At 36.8% G+C, this 19,379-nt stretch overlaps 2 protein-coding genes and 1 long non-coding RNA gene across 4 annotated transcripts; 1 reads left to right on the top strand and 2 right to left on the bottom strand.

The window, feature by feature from the left end:
- The first annotated feature begins 7,332 nt into the window (after positions 1–7,332).
- LOC117917350 (transcription factor bHLH93) lies at positions 7,333–8,967 on the top strand. 2 transcript variants are annotated; one of them, XM_034833593.1, is made up of 4 exons: positions 7,333–7,942; positions 8,116–8,286; positions 8,397–8,568; positions 8,668–8,967. In XM_034833593.1, the coding sequence occupies exons 1-4, from the start codon at positions 7,373–7,375 to the stop codon at positions 8,691–8,693; spliced, it is 939 nt and encodes a 312-aa protein (XP_034689484.1). In that variant the 5' UTR covers positions 7,333–7,372; the 3' UTR covers positions 8,694–8,967. The 2 variants fall into 2 exon arrangements, with proteins under 2 accessions (XP_034689484.1, XP_034689482.1); XM_034833591.1 differs by having other exon boundaries at positions 7,335–7,942; positions 8,397–8,564.
- Positions 8,965–11,755, bottom strand: LOC117917351. The gene is made up of 2 exons (XR_004651683.1): positions 11,433–11,755; positions 8,965–9,243 (listed from the first exon to the last, which is right to left on the bottom strand). It is a non-coding gene; the product is annotated as an uncharacterized LOC117917351 (long non-coding RNA).
- Positions 11,756–16,809: 5,054 nt separating this feature from the next.
- Positions 16,810–17,838, bottom strand: LOC117918778 (uncharacterized protein At5g65660). The gene is made up of 2 exons (XM_034835668.1): positions 17,344–17,838; positions 16,810–17,225 (listed from the first exon to the last, which is right to left on the bottom strand). Exons 1-2 carry the CDS (start codon positions 17,569–17,571, stop codon positions 17,055–17,057), a joined length of 399 nt encoding a protein of 132 aa, XP_034691559.1. The 5' UTR covers positions 17,572–17,838; the 3' UTR covers positions 16,810–17,054.
- Between the last annotated feature and the right edge of the window lie 1,541 nt (positions 17,839–19,379).

The raw sequence follows: 19,379 nt of genomic DNA, 5'->3' as shown, positions 1-19,379 counted from the left end.
ACCAAAATCCACCAGGAAACCAACTTGATTACGTCTCATCTTTTTAAAGATTTTGAGAGATTTTGTGGGGCCATCGAAAGAATTAGCCGCCTCAGAACACTAGTGGGGACTGGAGGATTGACTCGGAGTGTGAGTGCATGAACTTTACTGGCATAATTTTCCCATTTGACTGCCAAATCAAGCGCTGGAATTCCATGGTTAATTCATTCAATCAACCAAGCATCGTGGAGTGCTCAAAAATAACACTACAAGTTCAAGAAATGGACAGGTTTTTTGTGTCATGGTCTGCATCCATCCCACTATTGGAGCAATCTTTGTCTAAATTCCCTATTAATAAAGGTAGTGAACAATGATCATACTCACAATTTCAATGCAGAAATTCAACTGTCCTTTGTCTGATTCCAATGCTCACATGTGACATCTCCCTCTTTCGACAGCCAAGACAATGGCTCACACACAATACCATATTGGAGACAACTGTGTGAAAAATGATGATTAAAGGTGTACGGGGTTATCTCTTTGAGAGTGAGAATATCATATACATGTAAAACACAGAAGAAATACGAGGAAATATGCTTAAAGCTACAGTATAAGAGCTCTACACGTGCATGAAGCTAGGGTTTTAAAATGCCTAGAACCCTAGAAAATTATTCATCCATAAGGTCTTCTCTTGGTTATAATAACACCCGAGTAAAGACACGAGAAGAAAAAAAGGGGAAATAATGACTACAATACAAAGTTTCATTAGGGCTTTGGGGGGACATTTTGAATCCGTGATGCGTTGGAATAGTATTCATCTTCCACAAACCATCAGCCAGACATGATCAGCTTCTTATATAGTCTGTATACAGGAATATTCATCGAAGTAACAACTCATGCTGCTACGTGGATCAAATGATTCCAATGGGCTCTGTGCCATTAATCTTGTGATTAAGAAAAAGAGAACTTTCAAGGTTAAAATAATAGTACTTGAGCATTTCTTTTCCACAGTAATTTACCTAACGCCATGTTTGGTTTCGAAAAGTTCAAAGAAATATGCAAAAAAAAAAAAAAAAAAAAAAAGGATAATAAAGAGAAAATTTTATTTTTATTCTATTAATTCAAAATTATTTCACTCATTTAATATAAGTTTCTTACCCATTTTAATAATATTTTACTTTCTTTACTATTTTCCATATTAAAACCAAATATACAAAGTCATTTTTTTTTTTAACATTTTTTTTATCTTTCCTTAATATTTTCCAGTTTATGAATGATATAATTGCTTTAAGGAATTTGATAGTACGTAAATGCCATTTATATATGACATGCAAGCAAGCATATGCATATTGAAAGTCTGAAACCATATGGCTTTTGGAAGTCTTCTTTACGTGCCATGAAATTCAGCTAGTAATGATTGGCACAAGCTCATGACATTAAACACACGCCAACGGGCAAAGGCTAGATTTTTTACTAATATACCTTTTGAAAAACCATACCATTGGATTATTAAATAAAAATAAATAAATAAATAAAAAACTTGACTGACCATTATGGACTATATAACATTTGAAAAGACACTGATTTATGACTTTCTTTGAAGTGTAAACTTTGCTACGATCACTAGTATTTTGCCTTGAGGTACCTTTTGAGGACAATCGAAACGGATTCTCCCTCTAAAATGGACCTGAATCCGTACAAAAGCATAGCTTCTGCCTCAAGAAGTCAGGTGAGTTTAAATTGTGATTTCCTGGACTTCAAAACAAAACACAAGTGGGTGGAGATTTTGACTTTGTGCCAATCAGCTATTAATTTAGAACTTAAAAATCCTGGCAAGATCATGCACATGTAAGAAATTATTAACCGTTAATAAAGCATAGTAATCTACTTTGTTTTTGCTGATTCTGGTTTGATTTTCCCCCAACTTATCTGGAAAAGTCGGATTATACAAAGAGATCTCCTTAAATTAAGCAATTTAAAGAAGGAAAAGACACGCATAGAGCCAATGTGGCTGATGGGTTTAACCACATTGCTACGACTGATCTAGCTAGCTACCATGATTCTGTAAGACAAACACAAAGACACACAAAAAAACAAGCCAGATCAAAACAAAGAATTATGCAGTTGGTGGTTCATTGCCAAACTTCATGGGTCAGATGCCCATGTCTTTGAAGTGTCTTCATAAACTATTGGATTTGAATTAACCCCAATTATTAGGATTTCAAGTCATACATTTTGAAGTCACACTGAGAGAAAATAAAAGGCAAAAAAAAAAAGAGGAACCACCACAGATTGAACATTAATTTGAAACAAATAATTGTGTTACAAGAAACTTTTTTCTATTTTGTTTTCTCAGTAGGGATCCAGGGAGGTGTAAGCAGCACTCAATAATGAAAATCTTCCACGGTTGAGTATGACTTAGTTCAATTATGATAACCTGCCTTCCACTTTTCCGGGTAATGGATTGAATCGTGCATGCCAACAAGCAATAATCTGCTTACCTTTTGAAAAGGATTGACTTCCATCGGCCTTATCATTGTTGCCTTTCAAGCATGGGTTTCTAGTCTCCTTCAACAACAGTTCTTTACTACCAACCAATTCAAACCAACTACTAGAAATAAAAGAGCCGTCTGTCATCTTGAAATCTAGCACTCAAGTTGCTTTCAACTGCTGTCTTCGAAAGTATTTCACTCGTAGTTGCCCTTCCATGCCCATCAGCTTGCTCTAAAATCTGAAAGGGAAATCCCAACTAATTCATGACGCAAAACTACCATCGACCATGGTTTTAAAATCTGCTTTATTACATAGGCCGCAAAGTAAATTTGAATTTGGCAAGATATTATTGGATTCGCCTGTTGTCCTCCCATTTTTATTAAACTTTTTGCCATTTATTTTTTGTATTGAGGAAATGCCTAGATACGTGAAACTGAAGTTTCTAAGACAGTGGAGCTCAGGTGGGAACTGAGTAGATGCAAGAAATCTAATCACACAGGGAAATTCAGTTGTGTTAATTTGGAAAGTCTGGTGACGAAGTTTTAGGTTAATCATCTATGAGAAAGTCTCAGCACTGTGAGAATTTACTGAAATTATGGCTGGGAAGAGAGAAAAATTGCCTTAAGATTTGCTAGTTCAATACCACCTAGCTGCCATGGAACTAACTAACAGCATAAACATACATATATCAAGGTTATCAAATCAAGGAAGTGCTGTCTAGATAATACACAAGGACAAAACAAACCCATTTCAAATCAACTATTGAAATGTAGAAAAAACTTCTTAGATCAAACTAATTAGATCATAATGGAAATCTGGATGCAAATTCACAATTTTGTATTCACATTAACCAGGAGTGTCCCCGAAGTTTCCGTTATTGCTGGCTTTTGTTTTCTTATCCATGGGATGGGCCCTATAAATCAACCCTGCATATGATATATGTAGTTAGAAGTTTTCGACAAAAATGAATTACACACTCAGAACCAGTTTGATAGGCAACCCATTTATATGGAAACAGCTTGATGGGTCATTTTACCTATTCTTATAACTTGGTAATGGACGTCCTAATGGAAGTGAACCGACCACATCATCTTGGCAAAGGGACTTGCCTCAGATTAAAAGAAACAAAAAAGAAAAACATTATCATTTTGTTGGGGATTAATCAAATAGGGAATGGTGGGGCATACGTGGATGATTAGAGGTTGATGAGGGAGGGTGATGAAGAACCGAAGAAGCAGGTGTGACTGGCGATTAATCACGTCTTTTTATGGCCCTTTTTTAGAGTCCCCTCGTTTTCTTGTGTTGATTTGACTCATGAGAAAGACCCTCACACTCACAGGCCTCTCTCTCTCTCCCTCCCTCTCTCTCTCTCTCTCTCTCTCAACCTCTTTTATTTTCTCAGACACCCCAACTGACGCTTATGGTAGACCGTATACGTATCCAGACATGCACATGCAGGTTGTGAAACCATGTCTCACGCTCATCCCACGCGCACTTCAAACCCACCCACCCAACGGTCCCAACCTCTCCAAAATGATTCAAAAATCCCTCTACCGCTTCAAATCTTATACACAAAGCCAAGCCTGGAGGGGGTGGATCATGTGAGGAATGAAGATCAGTAGGGTCTCTGGGTCTGTGTTGCTGATGCATAGGGCAGTTGTAGATGAACAGTAGTTTCAGATAATCGAGAAGTGAGATATAGGGGGAGAGCCAAGGAGAGAGACTGAGAGTAGGACCCCACATCACAGAGGAAAAAGCCATGAAAAAGCAGACAAAAGTGAATGGAAAAAAGCGGTTTTGGAGAGAGATATTGTGGGCGAGACGAGAGAGCAGAGGCTTGAGAGTACTACACCCCCATCAATACCACTTTCCTTCTGCCAAAACCACTCTCCCCCTGTCGGATGCTTCGGAATACATGCCGCGGTTTTTCATACTCTTATTCCTCCGTACCCTCGTGGTCTTGTCACAAATCTTTCTCTCTTTCTTTATTTTTCTATCATTAACCCATCTACGCCATTCCTTTCAATTATTATTCTTTACTTGTACATTATTATTTCCTTTTTTCCTTAGTTCATTCAATCATCTCATTATTAACATGTCACGATCTCCTAATATATTAAAGAGAAAATTAATGCCATCTACATTCTACCCTTTTTGTTACTTCAATTTTCCAAACAACTAATGAATCAATCATAGTGTGTATATTTGTTGGCATTCAAATGTAAACATCGACTATAAAAAATAAAACAAAAAATACACCACATTTTACAAGTCATGCATGGGAATATCAAAAGCCAGAAATGGTCAATTAGATCTTGTCGCCAATGCTAATCCATTGCATTGGGCTGGGATATTAAAAAGATGTGTCCCCTTTTTTCAAATCAAGTTTGGATTACCATGAATTCCTTGCATAGTTTCCTAAAATTATGTTTTTTTATTATTATAAAATATTTCAAATCATTGGCAGGTGGCCGTTAATTATGTCAAAAAGAATATGCCAAAAGCATATACATGAAATTATTTAATGAAATTAAATGAGAAATTAAGGTTTGGTATGGATTAGAAAGATGTGAATACGAAACATGGTGCGTTGACTCATGCATTCACGTGTGTGTTGGGGGTTGGTCGGTCGGCTTTTGTCCCATCTTCCCTCGAGACGCGCAAAGCCCTTGGGTTTATTGTCTTTTTCCTCCTCCATTTTAGTTTTAATCTTAGGGCTAAAAAGGGGAAAAACCATATCACCCATCTCATATATTCATATTCTCAAATTCATAATATATATATATATATATATACTTTCAATAATATTTAAGTTTTTTTTTTAAAACAAAACTAGGTATCAAAATTAAAACCAAACTTCTAAATTCTCAATTGTCAATTCAAATAACTCCTAATTTACTATCAAAATTGGAGCATCTTGGTCGAAAAGCCGAGATTATTATTTTAAGCATGGTTATTTTTAAACATGGTCTAACTATTTCTCATGTGGGATGGTAGGATTATGAGCTGTCCTAAAAGGGAATTAAAGCAAAGACTGCTTTAATATAATCCATTGAATTATTGTATGTATTTGTACAATTTTGTTCAACAACCAAAAGGCTATTGATATTCCAAAAATGTAAATGCTAAATATAATATTGAAGCAATAACAACCTGCATATCATTAGAAGAAGTATCCAAAAGTTTTTGGTCCCATACATTTAAAAAAATAATACTAATAATAATAATAATGTTAGGAATATCATAAATGATATGAATCATTACTTTTTGTTTGTACAACAAAATCCAAATGGCAAAGAGTCATTATTTTTTAGACACCATTATGACAGGGAAATTTAGGATCAGAAATTTAGAGAAATTTTAATATTTGCATGGAATTCCAGTTGTCATTAATTTTGCCATATAATTTCCAAATCCAGTACATTGATGGGGATGATATGCCAAAGCCCATTAAATGCAGTCAAGATGATGTCTAAAGCAAGTGAAGCCTCTTCTCCCTCAACCATCACTGTCCAATACTTGGGTTTGCAGCAGCAGCAGCTAAGAAGAAGACAACCATATCATATTACTCATTCATTAACATGCATTGGGTGGTGTGACACCTTTTTTTTTTTTGCAAATTAATTTTGATATATATCTAGGTGTTCATGCATTTTATGTTTTCTGTTTGGCTAGAAAGAAAAAATATATACATATTGTTTTGTTAGGTGGAAAATGCAGAAAGAAGTAGAGAGAAAATAGAGTAGGCCCATTAAACCATAATTAGAGATAATGATCCTCATTACTGCGGTGCCACTGCCAACCATTATTAGGATTTGAAATAAGACTTTTTAGGGATTTGAAGAACAACATTATACTTTCTTTTTTGCTTTCCAGTAGAAATTTGGCACATAAACATTTTTAGAAGGATTCCACTGAAGAAGAATGACTGTGGTCCACTACCAAACACACACCCAAGGAAAAAAAAAAAAAAAATTATTGATAAGAGAGAAATTGTAGATAATACATTAAAAACCAAAGGTTAAACCGAGCATTTTTTGAAGGATTGAGATATTGGTGATCTCCCTTTTTGTTGATCTGCAAAAGGGCACTGCTAGATTTTCTGAATAATTGAGATGAAATAATTCTCCAAACAGATATATCACCTTTTTGTATCCTTCTGGAGAATCACTTTGATGAAAGCAATCAGACAAGCAAATTATTTTCAAATGAAAAACTGATTGAAGCTGGTGGATAAGACTGGAGAGGGAATTGAACCCACACCCAATTGTCATAGGGAAACAAAGTAAGAATATAGAATTTATATTGATGTCATTTGCTGTAGAAACAAATTAGATAGACACAATTTTTTATGTTTAGTAGTGAAAGAAATAAGAAAGAAAGATAGCAAGGCAAAGTTTGAGGCATTGAGAGATGAGAAAAAGTGGGGGAGATGCATTGTTTCTATTCCTGTATAAGCAAAATATAATATTTAATGGGGAGGGAAGCTGACAGAGTCTATGATGCTAACTCCATCCTTTTCGGTTCAGACAGATTTGTGGGTCAAAGCATTCAGGGTATGGGATTTAAAAATGAAGTCTGTCTAATTGAAGATTTCGGTGAAAAAGACATGAATTCACCTTGAGAGAGAGAGAGAGAGAGAGAGAGAGAGAGAGTGAGGAAAAAAGCAGATTCCTTTTCAATCTTAGGGCTATAGGTAGGTGCTATTCCTGATCACAACATACCATAATACATACCATAAGGCATATATTATGAAGAAAGAGATCACTTTTATATATGTTTATATATTCCTTCAGCTTGATGTAAGTCATCATATGAACCCACCTGCCTCTTGGATTAGCTAACCTTCATTGTGGTTTGAGAGGGAGGGAGGGAGGGAGAGAGAAAAGAGAAAAGGGAGATGGAGCCTAGTCAACATGGCCTCTTAGAAGAGTTTCTAGCTCTAAGAAGAGACACTTGCAGCACTTTCACTTCTGCAGTGAATGAGTTCTTCCCCAATGGGTGGAACTTTGATGCTTTTGATGAGAACCAAGTTTTGTCCACATCAAATCCTTCATTTGAAGGATTCTCCACCCCAACAGAACCTATCTTCGAATGTCCTTTCAGTGAAGTCTATCCTTCTGTTGATGGGTTCACCGTAGCAGAGATTGATTCATCTTACCACAAGAATGACGGCACACCCCCATTTCCAATTCAAGAAGAGTACCCTTCACTGGTTGAGGATGAAGATATTGGTCTCCTCAACAGTGATCTTCATGGGTTGGAAGAGAGGAATACCAGCTGTAAAGTTGAGATGGAACAAGCCATGGACGCTCCAGTTTTCAACCTAGGTTTGTGTGGAGAGAGAAAGGCCCGAGTTAAGAAGCTTGAGGGTCAGCCCTCCAAGAATCTAATGGCAGAAAGAAGGCGAAGGAAGCGACTCAATGATCGCCTTTCCATGCTCAGATCAATTGTTCCTAAGATCAGCAAGGTGATCTACACTTCCCAATGTTTACTCAAAGTTTCTTCTCAATTCTAACATCATAATTATCCACATTCTGCCCAAAATATTGGATCATCTATTTCCTCCACAGAGTCTGTAGATAATTCTTCTTCACATAATGTTGATTTTGAACAACAAAATTTTGTGGTTGGCGTTAGCAGATGGACAGAACATCTATACTTGGAGATACCATAGATTATATGAAAGAGCTCCTAGAGAAAATCAACAAGTTGCAAGAAGAAGAAATCGAAGTGGGCTCGGAGCAAACCAACCTAATGGGCATCTTCAAGGAGCTAAAGCCAAATGAAGTACTAGTGAGAAATTCTCCCAAGGTATGGTTTCTGCATTGCTGGATATTTGCCTAGTAAGAGTGCTAAATCAATGTACATATCTGAATAACCCAGAGTCCTTAGTCGAATTTTCTGGCATGGTGGTTTGGCAGTTTGATGTGGAAAGGAGAAACATGGATACCCGGATCGAGATTTGCTGTGCAGCAAAGCCAGGACTGTTGCTGTCGACAGTGAACACACTGGAACTTCTAGGCCTTGAAATTCAACAGTGCGTTATAAGTTGCTTCAATGATTTTTCAATGCAAGCATCTTGTTCAGACGTATGTATGTTGATCAGATTTCTCCACTTTATATTTACTTTACATGCTTTAAATCATCTGATTCGTTTGCTTTCTCTATATGTTCTTCATGGTATGTATCTAGGTAGTGGAGCAGCAGGCAGAGACTAATTCTGAAGATATAAAGCAAGCATTATTCAGAAATGCAGGCTATGGAGGAAGATGTCTGTAGAAGAAAAGGGATGAAAAATAAATGTAGTAGGTTCAGCAAGCTTGAAGAGATAGATCTCAAAGCTGTTCTTGATGGAATTAGTTTTCAACCCAGAGGTTGTAATAATGTAGTCTCTCTAAATAACACCAGAGCCATCTCACAAGTCCCCATGATGTATTATCTGCTCCCATTGAGGTTACTTATTAATATAAGGGTCATTTGTTCCTCCTCTTAGAATAATGATGAAGAATTCCATTAAAATTATTAAAATGAGGTTAGAATGTTTTGGAATATTTGTGCAGAACTTGGCAGGAATATATTTGCAGAACTTGGAATCAAAGTTCCTTTGTACATATATATACATATGGTTAAACAAATAGTGGTTAATTATGCTCTCAGTGCTACATCAGATGTAACCACATGCCAATAACAATTTAATTTCAAGAATATGCAAGATAGTGACTTCTTTCCCCTGAATCTTTCATGAATATTCAGAACTCCATTGATGAACTGTACATAACAATGAAAGACCAGTAACAGGAAATCAAAAGGAAAGGCCAAAAATCCACAGTAGTTTAAGCATATCTAAGCAAGAAATCTTTTGTCTGAATTATTTCCTTTCTATATTCCAGTGCTTATCTTGAAGCCCACAATCATATCAGATTCCATTCGAAGGTAAGGTAACTTGTATTATATGTTCATTTTGCATCTTCATTATACCTTGTTTTTGGTAAATTTACTCGACATATTTCATGATTAAGCAGTAAAATCTCCGAAATCGACAAACTGATGGTGATGAAATGATGCAGTGCAAGTACATGACAGGCTAAATGCAGGAATATTTTGAGTTATGCAGTTTTTTATTGTGATACTAATTGACAGGACATCTTAAAGAACAAGATATAGAAAAATTTGCAATTATGGAGCTTGTAGTGGTATTTACAAAGGGAAATTTTCACATCCTACATCAATTTCAAGCAATAAATATTATCAGATTCCTGAGAATATGCTGAGGCTTTGATTTCAAGATTTAAGCTTCAAGAATTACAGAAATATTTAGAGTGAGTGGTTTGATTTGTTCTTAAATGGATAGAATTTGTAAAATGAACCAATTATGATGACTCAAATCTTCATTTGGAAAGTTTGAGATGCCCATTGAATCCAGTACCAATGTTGTTCATGTTCATGGACTTACTTGTTCAGAATGAATATATGTTAGCTTGAATAAACAGAACAAAGTGGATATTTACAGAATGATATAACACCTAGGCAGAGATGCCAAACCATATAGTTTCTGCCTTAGGCTTTCTATAGAGTCTTAACTGATTTTTCAATTGGATTTTTCCAAACAATGCCTAAGAAGTTCCGTGTCAAGTTTCTGCTCTAGGCTTTCTATAGTTTCTGAGATGCCAAACTATATTCCTTCTGCTCTAGGCTTTCTATAGAGTCTACAAGATTCCTCAATTGGATTTTTCCAAACAATGCCTAAGAAGTTCCGTGTCAAGTTTCTGCTCTAGGCTTTCTTTTGTTTCTGAGATGCCAAACTATATTCTTTCTGCTCTAGGCTTTCTATGGTCTACATGATTCCTCAATTGGATTTTTCTAATGAACAGCTACCATCTACTGCTTACATAGATCTTTTCCAAAACCAGGGTTCCTTAGCTGGACTTAAGGATTCATAGATCAGCAGTTCAAAGGGCAGTAGAAGAAATATTTAAATGTCAATTGTACCCAGACCAATTCAATGAAAGAACAATTTGTCAAGACCCATCTTCACCTTCAGCCACATAATCATCCTCAAAAGAAAATTGGTCAGCATGGAATTGGCTCTGGGATGAGCCTTCTGGTCCACAATGGTGGATGTACATCACATTTGCAGAGGCATCCAACAATATATAAGGAAAATATTTCAATGTTTGGATGTCATATACTACCATATCAACTGCTATTCCTTCTGAAGAGAATTTACTTGTCCGCTGTGGGCCTTTTGGATCAACAAATCCATTGTGGCCTGCAATAACAAACCTTTCCTAACCCACCAGTCCACCCCATGTGCCTCACCTCACCATCATCAAAAGGCCCAAGGCCCAAGCAATGCCCTCAACTCTCACACCCCAAGTATAACAGGTCCTCGGGGAACATTTTTTTAGAATAGTTCTTGAAAACATCCTTTGAGAATACGAAAAATAAAATTTTATTCAAAATTTCAAATATGAAAAATAATTTGATCGGTCTATTCTGGATCAAGTTAAAGTACAAAAAACTATAAAAATAAAAATTATTTTCAAGTACAGTTGCCAAATAAAGTCAATATTACTCTTTGAACCAGTAAACTTCAAAGGAAGATTTGTTAGTAACATTCATGATTAATCATTCTACTTTTCATCTTTTTAAGCTAAGACATGCATATATGTTCTTATGGTAGGGTTTGAGTCAAATATCTCATACTCCATTCATTATTCACATACAATTCATAAGAATCAATTATAACCAATGCGAAATCCTACTCAATTAATCATAAGCGATTATAATTCATGATCATACCATAGAACTATAAAAATACATCATTATTCGGATTCAGACCAATTTCTTCTTTTGTTTTTACTTTTTAGGTCATACCTGATTTCATTCTTCTACTGTTTGATCAGTTTCCACGCATATCTGCTGTGGAACAAAAACTGAGTACCAATGAACATTACCTTTTTCCTTTCGTCTTCGAACTTTTTCCTTCTTCCACGCCAATCACATCAATAGCTGGCTCCTACTTTCTTAGAGATACAAATTGGGATCTTAGAGAGAAAGAGAGAGAGAAAGCAGCCGGCTTTCAAAATTTCAAGTATGGGGATCTGGGTGAGGCTGAAAATTATGAAATGATCAACTGAAGGGAAAGCATACTCTGAAAGTGGTTCAAGATCCTTGTATGATGATCCTCAGTTCTGCTTTAAGCTGGGTTTAATCAAAAGGTGCTGAAGTAATCACTAATCACCAATCACCAATCACCAACACTCCAGTAACTTAAAAGAAAAATCTCAAGATCACAGATATCTTCCCTTTTGTTTTTTCTTCACTTTTCTGAGGCAAGGACACTTTAGGCTCATGCCAAAGAAAAAAAAAATCCATTTCATTTCAATCTGAAAAATACTTAAAGTTTTGAATTGACAATTTTTTTTTTTTTGGGAGAATTTAAGTGCACTTCTAGTATAAATTGAGAAAATGGAGAATGATAATAATAACAATTTGACTTAAAAAGGAGTACCATTTCAACTGAAGAACAGTGAAAGAAAAGAAGCCGCCGCCGGCCCAGCCGACTCTATGGTCAAAATACCATGGGCAGCCCAACAAGAGATGGGCATTCAAGTTTCCATGTTCCGAAGATGAAAGTCCAAGGAAGTGATTAATCCCACCTCTGTCCTAATTCTCTTTTCATTACTTTCCCCTACAGACTCCAATTGTGTTGTTTCATCCCATTTTGATTGAAATTGAATTTTAACCAAGTCAATTCGCAATTTGACGTAATAAATCGGTTATAATTAATTTTGATTTAATTAAAATTAATTATTTTAATTCAGTTAATTAAAAATGTGTTGGACAGTAATTTTAAAAATTATAGACTATTTATTGAATAAAAAAAAATCCAGTAGAATGTTCGATACTGAGGTTAGGTAAAACACCCTTTTACCATTTTCAAAATGTTGCTAGCTTATAAAATTAAGAAAATTTGGACCACAAGTCAAAAGGGAAGAAAATTCAAAGAGTAACAGTTTAGTTGTTCAAAGTTCTCCATATCCCACTCTGTTTTTCTCTCGTAGTCGCAATTCCCCCCCTTTTTTTTAAACCACTCCACTATGACCCCAGTTGCATGCAGAGGAAATGCCATTATGCCACCACCCAAGAAGTATTCTTGCATCTCCTGCAGAGTTGGCCTCACAGACAGAAAGATCCACAGTTTATCATTCATGGGTGGAAGATATTTAAACCAGGCAACAACCGAAGAATAATGGGAAACATGAGAGATATAGAAAAGGATGAAAGAAACCTTTGAAAGGACAAGATGTGGAGGGATTTGTGTTTGGGAAAGAATATTTTTTATGTCCCAAAAGGACATTGAAACAATCCCATAAACTGAGCAAACTCAAGATATGCCCATCCAAAATTGTAAAGAGAATGGGGGTTGCGAGGTTGATTGACTAGAGGCAGTAAGGTTGGTTCTCAAATATTATGATACAGTTGAAATTCGATACTAGATAATGGAACTCTACATCTTCATTCACCCCAATGAAGTCCCATCCCAACTATTTGGATCAGCTGTGTCAAGTCTCCCCCCTCTTGTCTCTCTTATTTAGGAGCCTAAGAGGGGTCCATGTCACACTTCATGAATCACTATGGCTCTAAATTAATAGTAACCTAATTGAATAAAGAGGTTTCAAAAACCATACAAGTCCACAGTTTAAGGCTCCAGGATTTAAACCCTGGACTCCACAATTTCAGGCATTAGGATATCAGTGTACGGATGAGACAAAAGAAAAAGGCAAAACAATTAGGGAAAAAATAAAAAAAGAAAGAGTAAAGGAAGAGTAAGTTGATGAACTGATGCTTTATAGAGCAAAACATTATATTATATGGTATGGTGGTGACGCTTATCTACCTAATTTCTATGATAATGGTTCTTCAACCACTTAACCTTAAATCAATAATTCAATACCCTGTCATGACAAGAATAGAATCAAATAAATTAATATATCCTTGTTCAATCACATTGTGAGATCAATTCGGACGAGTCCTTTACCCTTCAATTATTTTATGTACGAATAGTACTTTTTATCTAATCCACTTTCATCTCCTTTACGTAAATTATAAATTATATAATCCCAACTGTAGTAGCTCCTGATCTTCCTCCAGGGGAATTTCTTTTCATAAATAAATTGTAAAAAAAAAGAAAGGGAAAATCAAAGGAAGATGAAGACGAAGAAAGGAAGAAAGGAAGAAAGGAAAGGAAAACAAAAAGAAACAAAAGAAATGTACACAGTACCCTTTTTTTATGATGTATACCTAACTTTTTACAAGGATTTCCACTACCGACTCATTGTATATAAAAATAGAGCACTTGATTGATTTCTTGTGCTCGCCCTGCCCCACTCCAAATCAGCATCACTCTCAAGGGTTGTGACCAATACCCTACTCCTACTTAAAAGAGGGTTTTTTTCTTCTTTTTTTTCCTTTCTCTTTTTTTTTTTTTATTCCTTTGTTTTTCTTTTTTTCTTTTTCTTTTTCTTTTGAGATTTGGGGGCATTTCTATTACTTTTGTTATTCAGGTAAGGTGGATTCTTCAGAAACTTTTTCCAGATGTTTCAGAGCATATTTGGAAATGGAAGGATTTTTCAACTGCTATCAACTGGGTGGTCAGTAAATCCAAAAATGATAAAAAGTGCTTTCTTTGTAATAAGTTGAACTTTTTATCCACAGCTTGTGAAGATACTCCACTGTTTGTTGCTGTGATTCTAGACATGAAGATCAGAGAGATCAACCACCCTTTCTCTTTTCTAGAAAATTATGATCTTCCCCCCAATATTATAGTGGCATTAGAGCAGAACCAAGAATTTGATTAGGACACAGAGCTTTGGCGCCATACTAAAATGGCATAAAACAAAAATGTGGTGTTGCATCATCATCCACTGTTAGGATAAGGCCACTAAGAACCCACTATCAGTTGTCCTTGAAAGGCCCTGAACACATGTGATTCTGATGCATATAGGGGCCCATTGGGTTTGGCGTGCTTATCATCCGTACTTTTTACGACCATTCCTTCCTCTTTTTTTTTCTTAAATTCTATGGAAAACACACTGGGTCACTGCCCTTTATAACGACCATGTTCCATAAATGTTCTGTTATCTATTTATTTATTTTTTTTGGGTTGCAGAAGAAGACAATGGGAAATGAAAGTTGCAGTTGGGGCAGTTGGAGTCATAAGATATGAAATGGGTTGATGGATTATGCCCAGCTCCAGCTATGAGGTGATTCTAAGGTTGATGATGAATCAAATCCATTGATTTACGTTGAAATAATAGTTGGTTTTTACTCCATGGCCGAAGGCTGGATTCTTCTGAACTTTGGTGAACTCTGTAATCAAGTGATGAGTTGAAGAAAGAAGGTAATGATTCATGATTCCAAACCAATAAACCAAGGCTTTGGGTAAATATTTGCTTTATTTATTTGGAGAGGGGTAAAAGAGAACATTTAGGGGCAACACTAAGAAGAAGGGGGCCAGCTAGAGAGGGCCAGAGAATAAAAGGGTGGTCAAATCAAAGGAGCTGATGAAGGAAAGAGGAAGGTGAGTGGGAAAGTGATGACAGATGGGTACTGAGAAGACTAGCAAATCATCACGGAAAGAGTACAAACCTGGAGTACTGGTTGGGGCCTTGGGGGAAGGTGGTGTTGGGTGGATGAAGCACATCATGCAACAGTAAAGTTAGGACACAGACTAAGTGGTTGAGCCTTAGTCTTCCTCCCTCATTATCCTATCGCCTTCACTTTTCATGACGTATATTGGCTGCCCATTCCCTTGATTGTGAGTTTGTGATAAGAATAGGAAGAAGTTGATAGAAATCAATGCAATTTTGGAACTTCAAAACTTACAGATTCTACTTTTGTTTCCTTTTTTTCCCTCCTTATCCCTTCTATTGCGCCATTAAAAGATGATGAGAAAGTGGCTAATGGTTTCTGTATGTAGTAAGCCCAGAAGAAGGAAAGAGAAAAGCGCAGCACATAGAAAATGGGTTTCTATCATAAATTTTTATGATGTTTGATACAGTGCAAAATGATGCTATACAACACACTTTTTTGGACCCAGGATTGCCCTTCTGGGAACATGGCAGACCACATAATTAAGGTTCTTACAAGAAAATCGGCTTTTGGTCCTTCTTTTTTCCCTGTACATGACTCGATTTTGTACCAATTACAGAGCAGCTCAAAAAAGGTTCACATCAACCAACCCAACAAGATCTTAATGCAATTTTATCAACCATCATTAGATTGCACATAACTAAACCTGGCTTTCGGCCCCTTTTTTTCCCTTGGTTTGAGACGGAATTTTACCAATGCCATTATGGTTCAAAAAGGGTCACACCAACCTCCTCATAATCAATAGTTTTAGGCAAGTTTCAGCCATCATTAACATCTCAAATGTGCTTGACTTCTAAGTTCGATTGCAAAGAAAATAAGAGAAAGGCTCCTTGACATACAAGTTGCAGAGGTTGAAAGCAATTTTCAAGCCGTTGCATGTTGAAAAGTGCAACATTGATGTCTAAATTTAATGGCTATCTTTGGTACATTAAAAAGAGGCAAATTTTGCTTTCTCCTTTGAGGTTCCTTTGCCTTGGTTATCACCTACTGAGGATGCCCTTGTCATTGACCTCAGAATTTAGACCCAGAGGGTCTAGTTTAGGCACTGCCAAATTTATTTATTTTTATCGCAAAAAGTCCTGATTTGGTTGATCGTTGATGGAAATTCTAATTTCACAGATGGGATCTTCAGATTGTGGAATAAAAACCGTAAGGATGGGAATTAGGACTCACTTTCGACCCTACCCAGGTTCAGGTGGTGAAACTGCTCTGCTGCAGAAACTTTTGCATTTCTTTTTCCAACTATTTATCTTGAAAAAGAGATTTTTTTTTTTTTTTTTTCCCAATTTCTTTGAATGCAGTTTTCTTTTTTTTTCAGAGAATATCCTAAAAAAAAAAAAAAAACTTAAAATGTTCGTTTATCTTTCTGAATTTGCAAAAATATAAAAGTTAGGCAGCTGTCTGTTGAAACATTCACTGATCTGAATAAGCTTTTCAAACTGAATATGAAGTTACCCAATTGGGGACACCAAATTCTAAAACCATGAACTTTAGTTTCCTAATGCTAAAAAAACCCCACAAATGATAAATCAACAAGATGATCATGATGAATATTCAGAGAGAATTTTGGGGGTCAGTCACAGCAAATCTAATCTTCCTGGACTTCAATTCTTTTAAGTCCTTGAATCTGTGCAAAACACTTGACCCTTAAAAAATTTGCTCAACTCCCATGGAATGTTAAACAATTCATTGCAACTTCAACCACTACATTCCATTTCTTTTAGGCTGCCATTTTGGGATCTTCTGTTTATCCCAGAGACTGACTACAAAAATTCAGTAAAATATATCCTTAAATAAATGGAAATAATTTACAAACAGACCTCATCAAATGGTGTGATGGCATTAAATCTATTTTTTTTTACACATAATTTAGAGGAAAATTTAATTTGATTTTTGATAATATACATGAAATGGTAACTTTGCTAATACAAAGGAACTGGAAAACGAGGTGGCTTAGAGGGTGGCTTCTGCACCTGTACAACGATCTTCTCGGCTCTTGGAGGCTCGCAGGGACATGGCAATGCTATGAACTTTGGAATCTGATCTCCAGGCATTAGTACTGGCATGCTTTGGCTCAGGTTCTGCTTTAAACCCTGATGAACAACAACCACAGAAAGAGGAAATTGTCAGTTAATTAAGTAAAGTGCAAGTAATAACTAAGCAAAAATCTATAATCTGTCGATAATTTAAATTCAAATTTGGAAAATTTACCGTATATTCGGGTTTGGTTTTTGAGGGAGATTCTTGGACATCTGCTTCAGGGTCCCTGTCATCTGAGAAGGATCGGCGGAGGGATCGGAGTTTGTCCCAATGGTAGCAGCAGGAGAAGATTCCGCTCAAGCTGAATATGATGATCAGAAGAAGAGCGGTGCCGAGAGGGAAGCCTAAGGACGGCCTGGAGGGGTCGGAGTGGGGTGGCGAAAAATCTGGGCTCTCCATCGCTGAAACTAGCTGTTGTGGATCCTCTTTCTTGTCTCATGAGACACCGAAGCGGAGGTGGTGGCGGTGGGAGGAGGAGGGAATTGGGTTGTGAAGAAAATGATGGTGATGTTGGGGCAGTTTGTGAAGGGCTGGTGGTGAGAATTTATGCAAGTGATTGTGGGTGTGGGGAAGGGGCGGCTTATGTGTAAAGGGTACACCTACTGTCCGGGCCATGGTACGGACTGAGAGTGTGGCCCATTTGTGGGTGGGTGCTAGGCATGAAAGCTTTGATTGTTTTTTGTTTGGGAATCAAGAAAGTGGAGGAAGAAAATATATTATATGAAATCAAGAAATGATTTGAAACTACAAGTGATAGTGTAGGAATGTGAATGCAGATGTTGAAAATGGGAAATACGCCGATTAGCTGGCAGTTATAGGCCGCCCATCCTCCTCTTTTTTTTTTCCTCTTCAATATGCTTTCTAAAATCCTATCCAAAGCTTCCTCATGGGCAGTACCCCACATGGAACGCATTGTGATGTTGCCAGTGGGTCACTTATTTCCCCCCTCTGTTATTCCCATTTCTCTACTTAACCGCTCAACTATTCTTTAAACTTCTTCAAGCAAGCGGCGAGCCCCATGAGATGCCATGATTCAAGCACAAAAATGAAAAATGTCTCCATCACGTCCGCAAGTTTCTGCAGAAATCGATTCAGCAACATGTTGCACGCAAATGGCAGCATGTTGCGTGAAAATAAAAATAAAAACGAAGGATCCGCTGCATTCGAAGACGGAGTGTTTTGACCTCTAGGGCTCGTAAAAGGACAAGATAGGGCTCATACAAGGACTAGACCCTACCAAATTGAATGAGTTGGATAATTGGAATTCCTTTCTTTCTTTTTCCTTTTTTTCAGATACAAATTATGGAATTAAATTAAATTCCTAAAAAAAACGGAAATCAAAAAGACCCCCGCGTCGTCTAGGCACCGACAAAGGACAGCGGAATAATAAGTTTTCAAACATGGGAACTCTAGATCTTGTTGTGAGAAGCAACAAACTGAGAGGCTGCTATCGTGGAAGATATGTCGTGTGGAATTCAAATTGATGCGCCTATAAACTGTTTGCAGACACCCTCTCCGCCCCTTTTTCTTCAGGATTCAATCTACCCCGCCGTAAAGCAAAACTGTCTAGCAAATCACCACATTGGTGTCGTATTCCTTAGATATTGTAAACGTGGGTTTTAAAGTCGTGACTGTACCAGATTAGACCTAAAATTTATCCCTAAATGTTAACTACTTGTGGACACAGGCCAGATCTTGCCAGCTACCATTGGACTAGCAGGCATCCTAATTCCTAAGAGCCAATGCTTGTAGCTATAAGTTTGAAGGATCAGTCTCAGGTCTCACCCATATTCATGTCATTTTCATTATCCTTTTGATACCGAGCTCCATCCACTTTCAGTGTCACGCATTAGCTGGTGGTCAGCTTCTGTCTCTGCCTTGGCTTCCGTTACGGGCAAGTAACTGCAGTGCTTGCCTTTTGCTTTGGTGGTCATTTTTCCCCACTTGCAGTAGTTTTTTTTGGCATTATCACTTGTTCGGTCCTCCTATAGGGGCGGATCGATATTTATGGACAAGCAACTTCAATCACAATTCACAATGTGTTATGCATATAATTTCATCTCATTGTTTTTTATATCGAACGGATGCTTATAGGATCCAAGCTACCGGACCTGGGAAAGTATTCGAAAAAGACTTAGAATTTTTCCTACTTGTTTTTTTTTTTCCGTAAAACCATTTGAACCCAAGTTGGGAAATGTTACCATTAA

This window comes from Vitis riparia, chromosome 7 (genome assembly GCF_004353265.1).
Source record: "Vitis riparia cultivar Riparia Gloire de Montpellier isolate 1030 chromosome 7, EGFV_Vit.rip_1.0, whole genome shotgun sequence".
Lineage (NCBI taxonomy): Eukaryota > Viridiplantae > Streptophyta > Magnoliopsida > Vitales > Vitaceae > Vitis > Vitis riparia.
Note: the sequence above shows the minus strand (reverse complement) of the source record. Positions and strands in the feature narration are given on the sequence as shown.

Coding starts and splice junctions, on each gene's coding strand:
- LOC117917350 (XM_034833591.1), top strand. CDS start 7,373: ATGGAGCCTAGTCAACATGGCCTCTTAGAAGAGTTTCTAGCTCTAAGA. Junction 8,287..8,396: donor TAGTGAGAAATTCTCCCAAG/GTATGGTTTCTG, acceptor GTGGTTTGGCAG/TTTGATGTGGAAAGGAGAAA. Junction 8,565..8,667: donor TGCAAGCATCTTGTTCAGAC/GTATGTATGTTG, acceptor GTATGTATCTAG/GTAGTGGAGCAGCAGGCAGA.
- LOC117918778 (XM_034835668.1), bottom strand. CDS start 17,571: ATGGAGAGCCCAGATTTTTCGCCACCCCACTCCGACCCCTCCAGGCCG. Junction 17,226..17,343: donor AAACCAAACCCGAATATACG/GTAAATTTTCCA, acceptor GTTGTTCATCAG/GGTTTAAAGCAGAACCTGAG.